This window comes from Peromyscus maniculatus, chromosome 21, assembly GCF_049852395.1.
Source record: "Peromyscus maniculatus bairdii isolate BWxNUB_F1_BW_parent chromosome 21, HU_Pman_BW_mat_3.1, whole genome shotgun sequence".
NCBI classification, from domain to species: Eukaryota; Metazoa; Chordata; class Mammalia; order Rodentia; family Cricetidae; genus Peromyscus; species Peromyscus maniculatus.
The window spans coordinates 36,709,926-36,728,118 of NC_134872.1; the positions used below are offsets into that span (position 1 = coordinate 36,709,926).

Sequence of the window (18,193 nt, forward strand, 5' to 3'; positions counted from 1 at the left end):
TGTGTGTGTGTGTGTGTGTGTGTGCTTTCACACACACACACACACACACACATACACACACACACACACACACACACACACAGAGAAACAGAGTAGAGGGAACCTCTTTGAGGTTGCCCTCTGTCATCTTTCTCCAAGCTCAGTCTTCAGTCCTGCAGAGCCCACTCCTCAACCACCAAAATGTAGCTATATGTTGAGTGATTTTATTTATTTATTTATTTATTTATTTATTTATTTATTTATTTATTTATTTGCCTGAGTTAGCACACTAGAGACTTGATATTCAAAGTTTTTTATCGGGAGCTGATAATGCAGCACCCTGTGCCCAGCACATGTCTAAATAATAGAGAGAACACCCAAAAATACCCCCCTCAAAAAAGCAGGTGTTCTGCATAAGCTGTAGCATTTGTACAGTCGCCACACCGTGAGCCGCCCCTGCCAGCAAACCGCCACTGGGAACACTCCACAGTCCAAGTTTCCAGACTCCAGCCAAGGAGCAGCCTTGCACAGGCCTTTCCAATGCTCGGTGTCCGTGACCTGCAGGGTTACCTTATATCTACACAGTTGCACAAGTCCGTGAATATACTACGAAAGCATTGAATTTCTCTCCTTGTACGGGAAGGCAAGTAGCTCAAACAACCTCAAGGAAGCAGCCTGACAACGGAAGCACTCCATCTTACTAAGTGCTCTGTGTAGCCGCAGCCAGCAGGGTCCCATGGTTTGACTGGTAGCATAGGAACTCAGAGCAGGGCAGAGAATCGAGAAAAGACTCATCAAATGTGATCAACTACCTTTTAATTTTAAAGTGACCACATGTTATTATTATATGTGCATGCACGCCATGTTGTGTCAGTCGGGGTCAGAGGACAGCTTGTGGGAACGAGGTCTCTTTCCACAATGTGGGTTTTAGGGATCCAACGTAGGTTCTCAGGCCTGGCAGGAGCACCTTTGCCCACTGAGGCACCTTGCCAGCCCTCAAGTCATGACAGAGGAACACAGTAACTTGATAGAAGAGCAGTGGTTCTCAATCTTCCTAATGGGACGATATTTTAATACAGTCCCTCATGCTGTGGTGACCCCCAACCATAACATTATTTTCGTTGCTACTTCATAACTGTGATTTTGCTACTCTTATGAATTGTAATGTAAATGTCTATGTTTTCCGATGGTCTTAGGTGGCCCCCGTGAAAGGGTCATTCGACCCCCCAAAGGGGTCTCAACCCATGGGCTGAGAACTGATAAAAGAGGGTAGCGTTTTACTAGTTAGAAAACCACATGCAAAAGAAAAATGAACTTCAACATAAACATCACAACCTAACTCAAGGTAGGTCAGAGGCTGAAACTTAAAATATAAGGATAAGAACAAAGCTGTGCCAGGCGCATGCCTTTAATCCCAGTACTCAAGAGGCAGAGGCAGTCAGCTATTCGTGAGTTAGAAGCCAAACTGGTCTATGTAGTAAATTCAGGACATGCAGGGCTATGTAGAAAGACCCTGTCTCAACCCCCACAAAAGAATAAAGCTGTACTCCAGCCAGTAGGGAGGCTGAGGTTCCCAACGGTTTAAGAGTTTGAGATTATGCTAGGTAATATTTGCAAAATCTTACCACAAAATTAACAACAATAAAGCAAATACATAAAATATGAGAATATTAAATTTAAAATAAGCTTCATGGGGCCTTTGGCTAGGCAGAAAGTTCCCAGACTTACTGCCAAATGCAAAAACCCTAAAAGGAAAAAACTTAGTTGGGCTTTTTCAAAAGCATGAAAAGGGGGTAGAAAGGACACGGACAGAAAGAAAATATTTGCAATGCGCACAGTTGTCAGATGACTAGAATCCAGAATTTAGAAAGAGCATGTAAAACCCAATAGTATGAAAACTCAAAAAACGATCCTATTAGAAAACAAACAAAAGACAAACAATACCCTCCTTCCCCCCACCCCCACCCAGCAAACCCTTTCCACATACACAGTGTGGGAGTAACAGACACAGAAAGACCAAATCCCGATGACAATGCAGAGAACCCGGGCTGTTCCCACATCTCTCGTGTGAATGGAAAATGATTAGTCACCCTACAAAACGGTTTGTCAGTTTTTCATAAAAACTGACACATGAGTACTGTATAACCACCCGTGGATCTTCTAGACCTTTGTCCCTGAGAAATGAAAACTACTGTCCACATGCAGACCCTTGCACGAATGTTCACAACAGCTGCAGCGGTAACAGCCTCGAACTGGAGTCAGCCCAGATGCCCTGCAGCGAGCGGGTGGCTGGTTAATCTACCTAAGGTACATCTCTACCATAGACGGCCACCCAGCAGTCAAGAGGCGCAAACCGTTGACTCACGTCGACACTTGGATAAATCTCTGTGGAGTTTTGCTAAGGGAAAATAGCCCCCACCCTGCATGATTCCACTGACGGGACGTATTCAGATCAAACGAGGGGAAGATGAGCGGTCCAGGGGCGAGGGAAGCTGGAGATGAGCCTGGATATAAAAGCCATCCCTTGAGGGATCGTTATTTCTGGACTTCTGGGTCACTTCTCCCTATTTCAGATACTATCCCTTGGTTGTTTATGTGATCTGCAAATATTTGCTTGAATTCCGTGTCCTGTCTTTCCATCCTTATCCCATGGGTTGGTTCCCCTATAACAACACCTCAGCTGTGGTGAGAGATAGATGAACCTACGAAGGTGATAAAATTGTTTAGAAATGCATGTGTGTATGTGTGTGCATTAAATGAAGAGAGAGAGAGAGAGAGAGAGAGAGAGAGAGAGAGAGAGAGAGAGAGAGAGAGAGAGAGAGAGAGATTAAGTAAAACAGAAAATTTGAGTAAGATAGGTGAGTTGTTTCAATGGCAATATCTAGACTGTGACATGATGAACCATGGGTGGGAATTATTTGGGGGAAAAAATCTGTCTGCATTGAATATAGGAACTGTTTTGTTTTGTTGTTGTTGTTGTTGTTTTAAGCATTACTCCCTACACAATATAGTGTGGCAGCTTTGTCATAGCATTTCCAATGTGCTGGGTACTGTGAGTCAACTAGAGCTGATTGATAGTGTTCAGGGGTGTGTGCAAGGTCTCTGCAAATACTATACATTTCATATGAGGACTTGGCAGCCATGGAATTAGGTTTCCTTAGAGGTTTAGTGGGTTCTGGAACCAATGCCCGGTAGATCTGAAGGGGTGATTGTACTACAGTTTTCAAACAATGTTACCACCGGGTATAACATAGCAGAGCATAAAAGCGATCTCTCCCCTAATTATTTCTTACAGCTCCATATAAATCTATAATTACATCGGTAAAAATTCAATTAAAAATAATAAAGCAAGCATAACTCCATAATCCGGGAGAAAAGGCATGGTAAGCCCCATGACGTCTCCCTGCTCAGTCCTCGGGGCGGCCAGGGCTCTCAAAGCTGTATAGGCTACAGCCATTCCAACCCTTGCTCCCCTTCAAAGTTCTCTGGCCCTTCTCCCCACATGAGAGGTGAGCTGATAGTGCCCGGGAGACAGAAGAACTGTCTGCCTCCTACAGATCTGGGGGGTGGGTGCCCTGGACTCATTAGCAAAGGGAAGCCAGCAAGGAGGAGCCTCCCTCTGCACACCTGGAAGTCATCAGCCCCACAGAGCGCAGCTGGGTCTGCTTACACTCGCTTCCCCGCATTTAAAACCCAAGGGAGAGCCCTGGGCAAGGCTTTAGATGGGAGTTTTTGAGGTTCCCCCCAAAGTTGTCTGCCTCGCTGAGGCCAGTGGTCCTTTATGAGTCCAGGAATGACGGCCAGTGTACAGCAGCTCTGTTGTTGACCGAGGGGCAGGATAGAGATTCCCCTGGGGAGGCAGCCTGGGGCTGGAGATGTCGCTCGGTGGTGGAGCACTTGCCCAGCAGTCCCGAGTTACAGCCCCACAACCGAGAGAAAGACAAGTATTTCTTCCCAGAACCATTTTAGGGTGGAGCACACAAGCTCTCTAAAGCAGCTGGGGGATGCTAACCTGTGCCTGGGCTGTTCGAGAGGATGGTTTAAACACATATCACCCTCCAACACACACACACACACACACACACACACACACACACACACACACACACACACAGCATTAGCACAGAGATTTGGCCAAGAACGGGAAAAGTGGCTTTCAGCATTGTGCCACTGTCCCCAAACACTTCAAAGAGACATAGAGCCTAGCTAAAACACATTCAGTGTCAAGACAGGCCTGTCTGTCTATCGCCCCACTGCCTTGAGACAGCCACTGCGTCAATGCAAACAGTCTACACTCAAGTCCTTGGAATACCACCACACCCCGTTCCTCCATACTTCTGCAGGGGAGGAGAAATGTATCCCAAGATACAGCAAAGGGTCCATCTTGGGGACCAGGATGCAGTGTCTGCTTACTTCGCACAGAGGTGACAGAGCACAGATGAATATCTATGGGGTGGGATGGGTGTGGTAACTCACACCCTAGATCCAGGAGAGGCCAAGATCTGATCAAGATCTTGAGATTTTTTTGTTTGCTTCTTACCATATGAAAAAGACCCCCTTGTGAAGTCCAGAACTCTCCCTCTTCTCCATCTCCAGGGTAGTGTGATTTTGCAGGGAACAGGCCTCCCAGGATCCCATTGTGTTTAGCAGGCAGCCAGACTGAGACCTGGACATGGTGTAATTGCTGACCTAGAAATCCGTCAGACTGAGGCCAAGGCACAAAATGCCTCCCTCTCTTGTCAGAGTGCTGTGTGTGTGTGTGTGTGTGTGTGTGTGTGTGTGTGTGTGTGTGTGTGTGTGTTAATCATATCTGGGGAAGCAGCCCTGCTGAACTTAAATCCCAAGTTAAAACATTTTAAAGAAAACTCCTTTTCCATTCTATTTAAATTAAATTCTGGAAAGAATTACATGTAATCTCATGTTTCTCTTCAAGATGTAATGGAATTAACCTTCGCCCTCCTCCCTGCCACAACACACACACACACACACACACACACACACACACACACACATACACTCACACACACACACATACACTCACATGCATGCACATGGGTACAGGTTCTGTCCCTCCCAGCACACAGACACAGACATGTGCACACACACAAATATAAACACATACACATAGACACACACATAAGTGTACACACACAACACATGCACATACACACAGATTCCATCTCTCCCAGCACACAGACAGACATGTACACATACACACACAAGCATACACACACACACACACACACACACACACACACACACACACACACGCATGCACATGGGTACAGGTTCTGTCTCTCCCAGCACACAGACAGACATGTACACATACACACACAAGCATACACACACACACACACACACACACACACACACACACACACACACACACGCACATGCATGCACATGGGTACAGGTTCTGTCTCTCCCAGCACACAGACAGACATGTACACATACACACACAAACATACACACACACACATTCCACTCCTGCAAGCACATAGACACAGATGTGTATAGACACACATACAGACACACACACACACATACACACACACACAGAGGTTCCATCAATCCCAGCACACAGGCACAGATATGTACACACACAAACATACACACACCACACACACATACACACATTATGTACATCCCAGCACACACGCACAGGCATGTACACACACACACACACAGATACACATACACACACGGGTTCCATCCCTCCCAGCACACAGACACAGATATATACACACACAAACATACACAACACACACACACACACACACACACACACACACACACACACACACACAGCTTTTCCAGCTAAAGGCCTTTGAAAGTGTCTACGCTGTCCTTCAAACGCTGAGCCTTTGTTCTTGGTCCCTTTGTTCTCTTGCCAGCTCATGAGCTCAGGGGACTGCCCTGGGGTGGCCGCCTGAGCCTGTGGAATGCAGCTGTGGGTCCACAGCTGGATCTGTGTACCAGCAAAGCACTACAGGCAGAGCACTCTTCTTCCAGCCCCCCTCCCCCAGCCCCTGGGGGGGAGCGACCACGCTGGAAGTTAGCTGCAGTCTGGCAGTTGTGGCCACCACCACCCAAGGATCCCAGCCACTCTGCCAGAAGGTCCCTGACCCAGGAAGGGCCTCTCTTCCTTCTGTTTAGGCAGCGGGTGTACAAGAAGGGGCTAAGACGAAAACAGAGCCTTTGGGCCAGGACCCCCCAGCGCGACCGCGGATGAGTCTCCCTACTAATGAGGTGTCCAAGTTGCAACCAGCTTTTTTGGCCCTGTCCACCCTATGGTTTCCAGGGCTGGTTAGAACTTGTTGAGGTTAAACATATGCATTACCGGGTTGTTTTCTAGCAGCCTTAAAAAAAAAAAAAAAAAAAAAAAAAAAAAAAAAAAAAAAAGCTTGTATATGAGGAATCATGGCCCTGGATGACACCCTGGCTCGGCAAAGGCTTTGGAAGCAGATCCCAGCCCCAAGCTCCCCTGACATCCTCAGGAACTTATGGTTTGCTCCAAGGACCCCTCCCTGGCCCGTCTCCGTGGAAAGCCACCCACTGCAAGGCCTGGTCTTATTTGCTGTCTGCCTGTGAAATGTGACCCCCCCCCCCCCACACACACACCCAGAGGCTGAAATTTGCATCAAGAAAGCAACCGTGGATAACTTACACTTTCAACACTCACAGAGGCTTTCCCACAGGTCGTCATTTTGCAATTAAGTTGTTCATTAAATCTAATGGGTCAGGAGACAGTTAAATAGTTGAATAGCAACCTCCCTCCATGAAGAAAATGACTAAGCTTTGGTGCTCAGCATGCCAGCATGTTTTTTTCCAGTAGCCTAATTCTTGCACATTTTTAGTTTCAAAATACTCTTACTATAGGTTGGCTGTGTGTGTGTATGTGTGTGTGTGTCTGTGTGTCTGTGTGTATGTCTGTGTGCTGGGAGGCGTAGAACCAATGTGTGTGTGTGTATATGTGTCTGTCTGTCTGTCTGTCTGTCTATGTCTGTGTGCTGGAAAGGATGGAACTAGTGTGCATTTGTGTGTGCATGTGTCTGTCTGTCTGTCTGTATTTGTGTGTTGGGAAGGATGGAACCAGTGTGTGTGTGTCTGTGTGTATGTGTCTGTGTCTGTGTGTGTATGTGTGTCTGTGTCTGTGTGTCTGTGTCTGTGTGTCTTTGTGTGTGTGTGTGTGTCTGTGTGCCGGGAGGGATGATCCTTGTGCTCTGTATATGGTAGGTAAGGTCTCTACAACTCAGCTATATCCACAGCCCCTGTATTATTATTACCTTGTCTGGCACCTGTGTGTCCTAAAAGACCAGGATGACAGGGCATCGCTCTGAACTCAGATCAGAACCTCCCTCTCTGAATTCTCCTTCTCCCGCCTGATCTATAAAATGGGGCAACAGTCCTTAGCTTCCACCTTGGCAGGGAGGTTTGAGGATTAGGGTGAATGAAGTACGGCACCACACAAGTTGGTTGGCGTATTTCAGAGAGGCCCATATTTCGTGTAATCAAAACCGCACAGATTTTGCAGCTGTGATGTGATGGCATGCCCCTATATGAATCCATGTGTACATTTCAACATTATATCCAAAGCTATCTGTGAAGAGCGTCTTTCAATCAAAACCCATTATTTCACCTGTGGTGAGAGAGCACTGCGGGAGGACCCACGGGGACTGGGAGACGGTGCTCCCACTCGACCAGCCTGGTCTGAGAATTGGATTTTACTACATTTTAATCCTCTTCCCTTTGTAATTGCTTCAAGGTGTCTTCCCCACTGTTAGAGCGATGTGTGAGAGAGACTGGGGTGCCAGAGTGACGTAATGGAAGTCTAGATTAACGGCAGTGATGCCAAAGCCGAGAATGTGGCGGCGAACCAGAGCTAACACCACACTTGAAAGACGTGTGGGCATATTTACTTACTTATCTATGTTTTTAAGATTAACCGTGTATTCTAGACGTGGGTCTTGGTCTCTTCCGTGCCAAGTGATTGTGAAAGCTGATTAAAGTAATGTGATTTTCCTACTACATAAAGCACATAGACGTTTGCTGGTCCCCAAAGAAACAAGGGTTCCCTGCGTCTTCTCCATTGAGGGGACTCAGAAGAATCTATAGGTGAGCCTGGAAAGGACGTCCGAGGTCACATGTTACCAAATATTTAGAGGCTCTGGGCCTTAAGTAGGACTTAGAGTCATCTGACCCCTCGACATTCCTGTCCAGGACCCCCCAGAGCCCAAGAGTCTTGCTGAAGGAAGCGTAGCCATCAGATGCTGCTCCAGGATGCCACGTCTTTCCTCCCTGACCTCCCGTCTTCCCTGGTCTAACTGCCCTTCCCCTTGCCCAGTGTTTACTATTAAATCCTAATAGCCTAGGTTAGGATGCAGCAGCTGAGGGGCAGCCCACAAGGACCCCACGTCCTCATGGGACAGACGAACACAGGGCCACTCCTATGCCATAGGACTGCTTTTGGTGCTGCTTTGGTGATTGGAAACTGCTCAGGCCTCCGACACCCAGCGGGGGACCTGGATCCCTTCCTTCTCAGCAAGGCCAGCTCTGGGGATTGTGTGTGGCTTCACGAGGGCCATAGTTTAGCAGTGACTCTGCTTTGGCTTGGAGCCTAATAAATGTCCTGGTGGTCTGAATCAGAACCGCACTGGGGAAATGACGCCGGGGCCAGTGAGCCCAGAGACACACAGGCCCTGTGGCTGGCGCCTGGACAGACCCGCTCTGGCCTTCTTCTCGCTGTGGCTGGCCCCTGGGTGATGGTAGACTCCAGTGCAGGGAAAGCAGGACTCAGGTCTACCACAGCCTTACTTTCTAGCCCAGATTTCCAGGTTCAAGCCCAGCAAGCGTCTGCAGTTCTCTCTAGGTCCACTCCACCAGATCCTCACTGCGCCAGGTCGTTTGGCGGAGACCTCCAAGCTCCCACGCCAGGCCTTAAGGCTGGACCCTTAAGAGCAGAGGTTCTCTGTCCATCAGCCTTGTGGCCCAACTGTATTGTCGTCTCCAGCTCACGTCCTAACTCATGCTGGTTTCTTTTTACTTTTTAATTAGCATATACTAATTCTAAGACAAAATGAGTGGTGATACCCTGGTTTTTGTTATGGCATTTCCCCACATGGTTATGATGTGTGTTGTTCATATTTACCCCCTCACTAACCTCTCTTGACTACCTTCCTCCCAGCCTGGTTCCCTTCCTTCCTCTCCTGAAATAGCTCCGCCTCCGCTTCGATGTATATTTTATTTAATCTGCACTACCCATAGAGATCATCTCAGGCTCTTGTGCATCTCGGGCACACACTTTAACCTGATCTACACCCCTGTTCCCGTGTATTCTTCTGTGCATCTTTGCTTACATGTGGCTCTAAAACAGAGGTTCTCAACCTATGGGTTGCGACCCCATGGAGGGGGTCAAATAACTCTCTCATGGGGTCACCTAGGACCATCAGAAAACACAGGTATTCATAACCATAGCAAAATGACAGTTATGAAGTAACAACAAAAGTAATTTTATGGCTAGGGGAGGGGGGTCCCCACAACATGAGGAACTGTATTTTTAAAGGGTCACAGCATTAGGAAGGTTGAGAACCACTGCTCTTAAAAGGAGGTGGTTTTGAAGAAAAACTGGTTCAAACTCACTAAACCTATTTATTGACCCACATTCTCTTGATTGGGCATCCCAGACAGGGTAGAGACAGCCCCGCTGTTTCTTTGTCTGAGGAGGTGGATTTTAGTTTGGATGGCCGCATCCCTCTGTGAAGCTGAAACATTCTCTCTTTCTGATAATTGTAATTTCAATGCATAAAATCCCCTCATTAACATTAAAGAATAACATGGCTCCCATAGTGAGGATCACAGCCACACACAGATCCTGTCTTCTCTTGGTCTTACCACTTTCCTTCCAGTTATCCTTGAGTTAAACCCACATCTAACACCAATCACCTGGCAGGAATTGGGGAGTTTCATGTAAAAGCTGGAAATACTTGAGGGCCTGACTCAGCCATAATAAGCAGTTCTAGTTGCTCTGAGGCTGTGAGTCAGAGGTGGGAGAGGGGTGAGAGAGAGGAGTGACGTGTCCATCATTGTTCCCTTCAGTCTGACCCAGATCTGCCAGCTGCCACTTTCCTATTTCTGAATATCGTCAGGAATGTCTGGTGAAGCTTACTCTTACTATCCCAGTGTCTTATGCAAGTTTCAGCCAAATGAGGCTAGCTAATCACAAAGGAAGCTCATGTGAGCTTATCTAGCTGCAGGTGGACATGTTTATGAACCAATGAATTCACAGAGGCATAGGACTATTCTGACATACATCGTGATGCCCCACACGTCAGCTGCCATGGTTCTCGTTCACCATCTTTACATTTTGTTTTCCTTCCTCAGTAGATTAGCCTCTAAGAGAACAGATGTGTGTCTCAATCACAACTATGCCTGACAAAAGCCAACAAAATGCCTGTCATGTGGCAGACACTTAACAAGTGTGTGATGACTGAATGAGAAACAGATCGATAGATAGTCAAATGGATAAATGGCGAATAGGTGGATGGGTGGATGGATGGTTGAACAGACAGATGAACAGATAAATGGGTGGATTAGGTGACTAGAGGGAAGGATAGTTGGATGGATAAATGGACCTAAAATTCACATTGTGGTCTTGTATTTATTTTTTCATAGGAAAGATACTGGGAATTCTATGTTGACATAATGTAGAATTGTAGAGAAATTGCATTTCCTCCTACTTGGAAAAAAAAAAGCCTAGGGTCAGGTGTGATGGCTCACACTTTTAGTCCCAGCACTTGAGGGGCAGAGGTAAGGTGGATCTCTGTGAGTTTGAAGCAAGTCTAGTCTACAAAGAGAGTTCCAAGCCAGCCAGAGCTCCATAATGAGACCCTGTCTCAAAAAGAAAAAAGGCTTCAGTAACGATTCTTAAGACATCCCCAAAGGCAGACAACCATAGTTTTCTGGCTAAGTTCCTTTTCTGACATTCGGTGAATTTTCACTTCAGATGTTTACTTCTGTCTTGTTTTATTCTAGGGATCAGTTCACAGTTCATATATTATTAGTTTCTTTGTTTGAATTGATAGAATGTTCCAGAATCTATATGTATTGCTTTGTATTTCTTGTGGCCATGGCTAAGTACCCGACAAAATGGCAAAGCAAGAGAGGCTTTGTTTTGGCTCCCAGTTCCGAGTAACACATTCCCTCACTGAGGGGAAGGCACAGGCACGGCAGTGGCGGGATGCTTGTCTTTGGTGCTGGCCAGGAAGCAGAGAATGGGGACCGCCAAATGCTCAACTGGCTTTCTGCTTCCCCCCTCTTTATTCAGTCCAAGACCCCATCCCAGGAGATAGTGCCACCACATCCAGGGTGGGTTTCCCCTCCTCAGTCAGTGGTTCTGGGAACACATTCGCAGATTGTGGGAGCCCACAGAGGCTTCCTAGTGAGAACTTACTCAGGGTCAGAGAATCTGGGCTTGCTTTACCCAGCAGGGCTGCATAAGGAGATGATTTGGTCACGGGCGTCCTTAACAGGTGTTTGGAAGGGTCTACACTTGGCTGTACAGTGTGCTTTGATCTTGCAAGGGGAAGGTCTTTTGCCTCTCCCCTTGGCATATTATAAAAAGCCCTTTTGAATAAACTTCAAGGCTGTTGGGTATTGACCCAGGCCATCCTGAAGCTTTCCTGTGTTTCTGTCTTTCTTCTCGTCGGCTAGGTCTCTCTTTCTATCATTTCTTAATTCCCTCTTCCCCCACCTAAAAACCCTTCAAAAAGTGGGAGCAGTTCAGAGCTGGTCTCCCACAGATTCCCACAATAGATGCACCCAAAGGTGTGTTCCTTAATGGCCCAGGTGTTCCTAAAGCCAACCAGGTTGACAATCCAAGTTCACCCTCATGAGCCCAGCCTCTTCAACTTGATACCAAAGCCTAGCGCCCTTGGCCCCACAGGCTCATGGCTGTCTCATAATGCAAAATGAATTCATTCCAACTTCAACAGCCTCTATAATCTTCGGAGTTTCAAGTTCAAAACTTTAGTCTTTTCTAAGACCTCAAGGCAATCTCTCTCTCTCTCTCTCTCTCTCTCTCTCTCTCTCTCTCTCTCTCTCTCTCTCTCTCTCTCTCTCTCTCTCTCTGTTTTCCAGACAGGGTTTCTCTGTGTAGCTTTGGAGCCTATCCTGGAACTCACTCTGTTGACCAAGCTGGCCTCGAACTCACAGAGATCCGCCTGTCTCTGCCTCCCAAGTGCTGGGATTAAAGGTGTGTGCCACCACGCCCAGCCTCAAGGCAACTGTCCCAGCCTCAAGGCAACTGTGAGTGAGCCCTTATAAAATAAAAGGCAAATTACAATATAACTACACACACACACACACATACACACACACACACACACACACACACACACACACACACACACACACACGTCTATCTCCAGATATAGCTACATTAGAGGCTAACACTCCAGTATATGAAGCAGGGACACAGCTCAGTCCACAATACATCTCCAAAATGGAACTCCTAAAACTCTTCAAATTCTCCATTTTCTAGCATTTGCAAGCTACTTATGTGCAGAGTTCCTCCATCTGTATCTCTGGGTTGAACGGAACCTATATCCCATGAACCATCTGGAATGTCCAAAGTAAAATCGATGTTTTGATAACAATTCTCGCTAAAGAATGAAGGGTGTGTGCCTCCCTGAAGGGCTGGTGTCCAGGCTTTCAGTCTGTCCACTGCATTTGGGGAGAGAATAGAGTACTGTGTGGAAACATTATCAGATACATATCAAATACTCTGTCCAGGTTTTCATGACTCAGACAAGAGAACAGAACGACACCATGACACAAACCTTTAGAAGAGAGCCCTCAGGGTTTTTTGGGAGGCTGGGCAGGGATGGAGTCTTCTTGGATGCAGTGAAAGCCATTGCTGGCTCAATCCCTGAGTGTCCACGTGATGATGGCTCCCTGCTTTGAGGGGAGAGAGCCTTGCACTCTGAGGCAAAGAGGAGGAGGATGACTTGGGTAGACAAAGCTCCCGAGCCATGCCTGCCCCTCAGCTCAGCCACAGCCCTCGGCAGACAGGGAGGAAGATGCTGTCCTCTCTCACACCTAGAGAAGGCACATTTCCTGGGGCAAGCAGGAGGCCCTGTACCCTACTTTGTCTTATGCCCATAACTAAAGGGAAAACATACCACGCCACTCAATAGGACTATATCTATGATCTGCTGTATGTCTCTTAAACACACAGCTCAGCGAACATGGCAAAGTGAAGCTTACAGTCTACTACCAACCCCCAGTTCCCTTGTTCTGTGACAGTGCTCTGTCACCTCCATCACCTGGTGACATTATCCTATCTGGGTTGCCAATGTAAAGCACCCGAATCAGAAAGCAGTAAAGATCGCTTTTTCACAGTGGGTTTTTTCCTTTCCCACAGGAGTGAAGTTGTAACCTTGATGGTATCATACCCTTGCTTCTGAAGGGAATAAAAATTTTAAAATTAAAATGCAAGGTTGTCCCAGATACAGAAATAGATTTAAAAAAAAAATCCCAAGCACATGACAATCACCATATTGTGGATAGGACCTTGGAGGATGGGGTTTTTTGATAAAGACTTATACCTTAAACAGATAAGCTTGCTGCAGAAGAAATTCCGTTCTTGTGTTGGGAGAGAGGTCTCTTAGTCACGTGATTTCTCTGTTGTCTGTTCTTCCGCAGTGGTGATGTGGTCACCTTTGGAAAATCTACTGATTATAACAACGTTATTCAACAGGAAGAAAGAGTGAGTATGGTATAAAATAGATGTGTTTCAATGGACCCGCTTGTATCTGGGAGCTACAACTGTTTTTTGTGTGTGGTGTTCTGGACAACCCTTAACCCACCATTGGTCTCACTGTTGAGTGTCCAGCATACATTATACTCAGCTAAGACAGACCTGGCCCTGTCTCAGAAGACCACACTGCCCAGCTGTGCTCACTGTCGAGCTGTGCTTCTTGAGGTACAATTCTAAAGGACGCATAGGTGGTCAGTGATGGATTTCCTGTAATGTGCTTCTGTGGTATTCTTCCAACTCTTAGAATCGGGACGTCAGAACTTTTAACAGCTAATCGGTGACACTGAGTTGAGCCTTGCTTTAGTTGGCCAAGACATCATGAGAGCACTTTGATTGTGCATGCTCAGTTTGCTAAAGCAAATTACTCTAAACTGAGCAGTTTAAACACACTGATTTCTCATGGTTCTGGGTGGTGCTGGCCAGGGCTCTGTGCCTAGGTGCAAGCAGCAGGCTCCCCTTCCTGACCTTGGGTGGTGACCTTCTCTGACCTCTTGCTTGTGAGTGATCCAGTTCATGAAGGTCCCACCCTCCTGACCTAATCACCTCCCAACGTCCCACTTCTAAACTCTAGCACAGTTTGATTAAGATATCAGCAGAGGGATTTGAAGAGACACAGACATTGTCCCTAATCTCCCTAATCAATACAATCTCACTAAGAGTCATTTTTTAAAAACATCTATTTTGTGACTAGTACTGTTGAGGGCTGCATGGGATATAACCCGGAAGTTATAAAGACAAAATCCCTGGGCCTCGTGCTTGAGAAGCACTGTCTGTGGGCAGGGAGCTACGGTTGACATGGGGTGACTGGGACAGTGCTGAATGGCAGTGAGTCTGGAAAGGCAGGAGGGGCTGAGGTGGGTCAGAGTGGTTATGAATGGGGGCTGAGGTGGGTCAGAGTGGTTATGAATGGGGGCTGAGGTGGGTCAGAGTGGTTATGAATGGGGGCTGAGGTGGGTCAGAGTGATTATGAATGGGGGCTGAGGTGTGTCACAGTGGTTATGAATGGGGGCTGAGGTGGGTCAGAGTGGTTATGAATGGGGGCTGCCCCGCCTCATGGATCCCCTAATTACACTGGTAGTCTTAATTCCCGGACTGCTGAGGGATTCACCCCGGGACACAGGTAGATGGAGCAGGCCATCAAGGGGGATGCTCAGCCACTGGGTAAGCAGCAGCCGAGCCCACTCCCCACAGTGAGAGCGCACTGAGACGCATCTGGACTTCCTAGTCTTGGTGTGTGAGCTCTTTCTCCTCCCCTTCACGGAATAGGCAGAAGCTTTCTTAAGAGCCAAGCCGTCCTTACCCACAATCCAGAATGTCTGTTACAGTTAGGTGCGAGGATATATTTAAAAAAAAAAAATGTAACTGTCCCAGGGCTGGAGAGGTGGCTCAGTGGTTCAGAGCACTGCTGCTTCTCTAGAGGTCCCAGGTTCAATTCCCAGCACCCACATGGCAGCTCACAACTGTCTGCAATTCCAGTTCCAGGGGACCCATGGCACCTGGCAAGCATGCGGTGCACGTATTATCAGTGTGTGCAGGCAAAATACCCAAACACATAAAACAAAATAAAGAAGCCATGTTTCAAAAAGTGTAACTATTCATAAAACTGAGAAGTTATGGGAGAGGGCAAGGTGCCGTGTGGAGCTGGTGGTGTGTGTGCGGCAGGGGTGGGCGTCGCTAGAGACAGACAACTTGTTTCAGTGGGTTCCTGTCCATCCTCTTACCCGGCCAGCTTGGCCATTTCACACCCAGCTGCAAGCCCTCTTGGTCATCTCCCTTCTGTACCCGCCCCCCTACCTCCCTGCTCTAGCCGTGACATTCATTTTAGCCATGAGGACCGACTAGGGAGAGCCTCAGAGAAGATGTGGGTGCTGTAACAAATTAACACAAAGTCAGTGGCTTTGAACAACACAAAACGGTTCTCTGGTGTTCTGGAGGGCATGAGTCCCTGTAGATGTAACCGTCTTATTCAATAAGAAACACAGAGCCAAATGCTGAGTTAATATCCCAAGAGGTCAGAGCAGTTGCTGAGAGCTAAAAACCTTATCCTTCACTGCCGCTGCTGTCCTTCCTCTCCGCAAGAGGCCTACTTCCTGTGTATCTGTCTTTTTGTTGACTTTCTGTTCTGCCTTCTCATTGGTTGTAAACCCAACCACATGACCTCCTCGTCACTGCCTGTCTGTACAGACCTCCAGGTCTTCTATGGTTGGTATTGAGATTAAAGGCATGTGTCTCCATGCTGGCTGTATCCGTGAACTCACAGAGATCCGTCTGGCTCTGCCTCCCAAGAGCTGGGATTAAAGGTGTGCGCCACCACAGCCCAGCTTCTGCTATGGCTTGCTATCAGCTCTGACCCCCAGGCAACTTTATTTATTAACATACAAATAAAATCACATTTCAGTACAAATAAAATATCACCGTAAGTCCCCCATCAGTTCCTACCAGGCTAAGGTCACTGCGTCTGTAGAGCTCTGCTCTAACTTCCAGGGAATCAGTTTCCTGCCTTCCAGCTTCTCAAGGCCACCTATACCCTCATGCCATGTACAGCAGCAGGGTCACGGGATCTGGAGATTGGAGCATCTTGGGGCACCAGAGCTCTGCCTCTTAACTACGACATCACTGATTCTGAAGGGATTCCCAGAATCCTTGTTGGGAGGGTATTCATCTTGGGGTGTAGCTTGCATTTGACCTGGGGGATGGTGCCAACAGTCTGGAGGCGGTGAGGAATGGACTGGCCTTGTGCTTTGGGCGAGGAAGGTGGAGAGAAGCCAAATGTGAAGAGATTGCTAACGCCAGGCTGAGGAATTTGGATTTCATTCAAGATAGTGTGGGGCACCATCAAAGTGTCTCCAAAGAGAGAACAGGATATATATATGGGGAAGGGGGGGGGGGTTGTGATCAAAGACACAGAAAGAGAAAAGGCAAGAGGACTGATGAAGTAACTCAGGAAAGGCAGAACGTGTCTGGGGGCCACGGCAAGAGTAAGAAGTCATCCCCATGGTAACCTCAGGGTTAACGCATAAGCATTGTACCGGTCAGCTTCCTGTCACTGTGACAAAAGACCTGCTCTGATCAACTTAAAAACTAAAGAGGTTTGCTTTGGTTTGCACTTTGGGAAGTTTTATAAACTATCATGGGGCAGCCCCATATCTTCTGGGGCTGAGGTGAATCATATCATGGTGGGGTGTGTATGCTGAAGCAAAGCTATTCACCTTGCAGCTGTGACATGAAAAAGGGGGAGGAAGAGGAAGAGACCCAGTGTCCTACCCTTCAGGGACCCATGAGTTTTCCTTTTGATGTCTCATAACGAAGTACTTTTATATTCTTACAATCACCATAATATATCTGTATATAATCTATTATTTGAGAATTTCATATATGCACACATTATATTTTCATCATCTGCCTCACTCCCTTTCAGCAGCTCCCTCCAGATAGCCTCCCGACACACCCCCTCCAAACTTCAGGTCCTTTCCAGTCCAGTTTGTTCTGCCCACATGCACACAGGTTGGGGGGCCACTCCCCGTAACATGGACAACCTGCCAATGGCCACATCCCCAAGGAAAAGCGACTCTTCCTCCTCTAGCAGCCATCGGCTGCCAATGGCTCCTTAGCTAGGGCCTTGTGAGCCCCTCCCCATCCATGCTGGACTCTAGGGTAGCTTCATCTTGTGTGGGTGTATGCAGGCATCCACAGCTGCTGTGAAATCACGAGTGCAGCAGCATGTCACAGCCAGGAGGAAGCATTGCATGGTGATCCTCCCCACCCTCTGGCTCTCATGTCCTCTCCACATCCTGAGCCTGCCCGAGGAGCGGTGGATACAGGAGTCCAAGCTAGGACTGAGAATCCTTCAGGGCCTGATACTACATCCTAACATGACTTCTGGGTGACGGCGGAACAGTGATTTTTCATGTTGAAATAGAGAACTTCTGTGGTTTTGGAATAGAAAGAAAAAGCAAGAGAAGGAAGGAAGGAAGGAAGGGAGGGAGGGAGGGAGGGAGGGAGGGAGGGGAGGGGAGGAAAAGGGGAGGGGAGGAGGAGGGGAGGGGAGGGGAGAGGAGGGAGGGGAGGGGAGGTGGGGAGGGAAGGGAAAGGAAAGGAAAGGAAAGGAAAGGAAAGGAAAGGAAAGGAAAGGAAAGGAAAGGAAAGGAAAGGAAAGGAAAGGAAAGGAAAGGAAAGGAAAGGAAAGGAAAGGAAAGGAAGAAAGGAAAGGAAAGGAAAGGAAAGGAAAGGAAAGGAAAGGAAAGGAAAGGAAAGGAAAGGAAAGGAAAGGAAAGGAAAGGAAAGGAGAGAGAGCGAGAGAGAGCGAGACAGAGACAGAGACAGAGAGAAGAGAAAGTCTGGCTAGAGAGGCTGGGCTGGCTTGGAGAGTAAGAGTACTTGACGAAGATCTGATATTGG

At 47.5% G+C, this 18,193-nt stretch overlaps 1 protein-coding gene across 2 annotated transcripts in view; it reads left to right on the forward strand.

Moving 5' to 3' along the window:
- The window catches only part of Rfx8 (regulatory factor X8), a 63,450-nt gene that overhangs the window by 17,456 nt on the left and 27,801 nt on the right, over nucleotides 1-18,193 (forward strand). For both annotated transcript variants that reach the window (XM_076557422.1, XM_076557423.1), the window contains exon 5: nucleotides 13,681-13,744. In XM_076557422.1, coding sequence (XP_076413537.1) covers nucleotides 13,681-13,744 — 64 coding nt within the window. The remainder of the gene's footprint in view (nucleotides 1-13,680; nucleotides 13,745-18,193) is intronic.